Source organism: Brassica oleracea, chromosome C3 (genome assembly GCF_000695525.1).
Source record: "Brassica oleracea var. oleracea cultivar TO1000 chromosome C3, BOL, whole genome shotgun sequence".
NCBI classification, from domain to species: domain Eukaryota; kingdom Viridiplantae; phylum Streptophyta; class Magnoliopsida; order Brassicales; family Brassicaceae; genus Brassica; species Brassica oleracea.
In genome coordinates, this window is record NC_027750.1 from 13920906 (window position 1) to 13924215 (window position 3310).

Consider the following 3310-nt stretch of genomic DNA (forward strand, 5'->3'; position numbering starts at 1 on the left):
TTTTTTTTTAATTTTGGAAATATTCCGAGGAAGTTTATCCCTCGGAATATTCCGACGACATCTTCCTCGGAATATTCCGAGGAATTTCCGACGAACTTGTGGTCCTCGGAAATTCCGAGGAAATAGGGTTTCCTCGGAATTCTCGGAATTCCGTCGGAAATTTCCGAGGGATTTCCGAGGAAAGATGAATTTCCGAGAAGTTATTTCCGAGGATTTTTTTCGTCGGTATGTCGTCTGAATAGCGTTATTCCGACGACATACCGACGATTTTTTCTCTCAGTATGCCGCTGTTTTCTTTTAGTCATATGAGCACAATTAAATAAGGATAGCCAAAATCCACGTTTTAGCTTCTATTTTCTCCCATTGCAAATGGAATAGGTTTAAGTGCTTGTAACTGAAGACTGAAGTAGAACCAAAAAAAAAATTGCAGGCTGCAACTCGCCTGCATGAAAGTGTTTCAAAAAGAAAAAGAATTAGAACAAAAAATGTGTCGAACCAGTGAACCAAAGAAACCATGTGTCTCATGATATGCCGTATGCGGTTTGTGATATTGGTAATTAGGTCACCAGTATTTACATCATGAACGAGGAGCCACATCTTATGTTTGGAACCGCCCAAATGTCGTAACTAATCTCCCAGTACAATTCTCTATTTTATATTATCGGATTCAACTATAATCACTTTTAGGTTTTAGCTTAAGATGTTTATGGTCGTACATTTATTTGATTTTAATAACGAAAGCAAGGTTACGTGGCCACATAACCAGGATGCGTTAATCTGGTGGTGAACAGTTTGCAGCTGCAAATACGGCTCCGGGTTTGACTCGCACTGGTTACCGAGGCTTTCACATGAGTATTCCGGCCCGAAGAGAACAACATGTGGTCTGAGGTAATTCCTCGTCAAAGGCTCTAAACGTATCCGGTGGCCAGTCTGGACTACATAAATAGGGCCAGGAAACTCTTGGTGAATATAAAAAAAAAAAAAAGGCTACGTGGCCATTTGCGGGAACATTGTGACCTCACACAGTCACACTTGTACACATGCAACATAAAGACAAAAATATGCGTACACTATATATGTGTTTGCCACTAATTTGTCAGTATGCGTTTGATATGGATCGTTACAAACATACATTTCTAACAATTACTCTAAAACGAATTCATCATGTTATTTTTCTTGTGGGTATGTAAACTTGCAAAACCGTACATCATTATTATTTTACTCTAAATAGAGAAAAAAATAGAGATGGTGTTTTTGCTCTAACGTGTTCTTCTATAATAGAGGAATGCTATATTTACCTCTATAAATAGAGAAATGCTATTTTTTCCCCTAAATATAGAGAAAAAAATAGCATTCTTCTATTTATAGAAGCAAATATATTATTCTTCTATTATAGAGAAACACATGGGAGCAAAAATACCATCTCTATTTTTGTTTCTATTTTAGAAATCTCTATTATAGAGATGGATCGAAGATGTTCTAAAGCTTTCTGCCAAATAAACTCTTCAACCTTTTTTTTTAACAATTTGACCTTTCAAATATAAAAACTGTAGGTCAAATTCTCCAATTTTGAAGTCATATAGAATTTTTTGTTACGGGTTGATATAACTGAATATAAATTTGTAAATTTGACTTGCATCTTATATATTTAGAAGATAAAATTGAAAAATCACTTTAAAAGTTTCTTTTGTAGATAACCGTTATTATAAAGCAAAGTACAAAGTCGTAGTCGTATTAATCATGAAAACCTGTACTCCTATATACATATATACCTTGGCGAGTTTAGCCTTTAAAGAACGTATACTATATCAATCCTGTACTATATCAATACAAAATATGCTAAGAGCGAACATTGGTTAAACCACATACACCAAACTAATTCAGTCACATACGAGTATCGATGAGTACTGTACCTAAAAACAAGCAATAGACTAATTGTGTAATACTGATATTGTTAAAACTAGCTCTATGGTTTCTGATATCCTCAACCCCAATAAAAAAAAATGCAATATATTATTTTATTGCGGGGGCTTTCAAGTGATAGGAAATAAATAACATCATCACACATGTGCTCTTTACAAAATATAGATTTAAAATGTGTATAAATAGTTAAATACACACACTAATCGGCCACACCTCTTCCAACACTCATAATCACTTTGGTCGCCAGCTTTCTTCACATACACTCAAATAAAAAAACATCTCTTTCTCCAAACAAATAATAAGTATATCAACACCTCTCTTAATTTCTCAGTCGATCAATATCAAGACATACCATATAATAATGGTGCCGTACCAAGAGCTCGCTCTGCAGAGAAGCTTCAGCTGTTACACAAGAAATATCAATCCAGAGACCTCTCCGGCGCGTGGCTCTCATCCCCGTTCTCCTTCCTCCTTCGCTTTGATCCCAACCAACCCTGAGCATCATGAACTCTTCCTCGTACCAAGCCGGAGACTCTCCTCCTCGTCTTCTTCTTCCTCTAGCAGCATCGTGAAAGTCAACTTGAGGCTTTCTTACTTCTTACGTTATCTCATCAACCTCATTAACCTACCCGTTTGCAACTTCCTCTCGTTTCCTTCTTCCTCCAGCGTTTCTAACCAGATTATCTCATTCGTCACCGGTGGCTCCTCTTCCCTCGGGAAAAGAGTCACAGGGACGTTGTACGGACACAGAAGAGGCCACGTCACGTTTTCAGTCCAGTACGGTCCGAGTTCCGACCCAGTGTTTCTCTTGGACCTAGCCATGTCAACGGCAACTCTAGTCAAAGAGATGTCGTCTGGACTCGTCAGGATCGCGTTGGAGTGCGAGAAACGTCACCGGTCGGGTACTAACCTTTTCCACGAGCCTAAGTGGACCATGTATTGTAACGGGAGGAAGTTCGGTTACGCGGTGTCGCGTGGCGGCGCGTGTAAAGAGTCGGATTGGCGCGTGTTGAACACGGTATCTAGGGTTACGGTTGGAGCTGGAGTTATTCCGACGGCGAAGAGTATTGATTACGCGTCAGGTGGTGGAAAGGAGCTTGGGGAGTTGTTGTATATGAGAGGTAGATTTGAACGAGTCGTGGGGACTCGTGACTCGGAGGCGTTTTACATGATGAACCCTGACAAAAACGGAGGTCCTGAACTCAGTATTTTTCTTCTTAGAATATAAGTAAAACAAATATGTTTTTAACTTATTACACAATGTGAAAATGTCCTTGGTGACGTTTTAAAACATTAGTGATGAATGTAATGTTGTTTCATGAAGTATATGTAATCGATAGTGAGAATGCCTAGGAGGGTGTGTTAGGTTTTTCTAATTGTTTATTTG

At 38.5% G+C, this 3310-nt stretch overlaps 1 protein-coding gene across 1 annotated transcript; it reads left to right on the forward strand.

Moving 5' to 3' along the window:
* The first annotated feature begins 2137 nt into the window (after nt 1-2137).
* Nucleotides 2138-3310, forward strand: LOC106333356 (protein MIZU-KUSSEI 1-like). Its single transcript, XM_013771812.1, has one exon. The coding sequence runs from the start codon at nt 2285-2287 to the stop codon at nt 3149-3151; it is 867 nt and encodes a 288-aa protein (XP_013627266.1). The 5' UTR covers nt 2138-2284; the 3' UTR covers nt 3152-3310.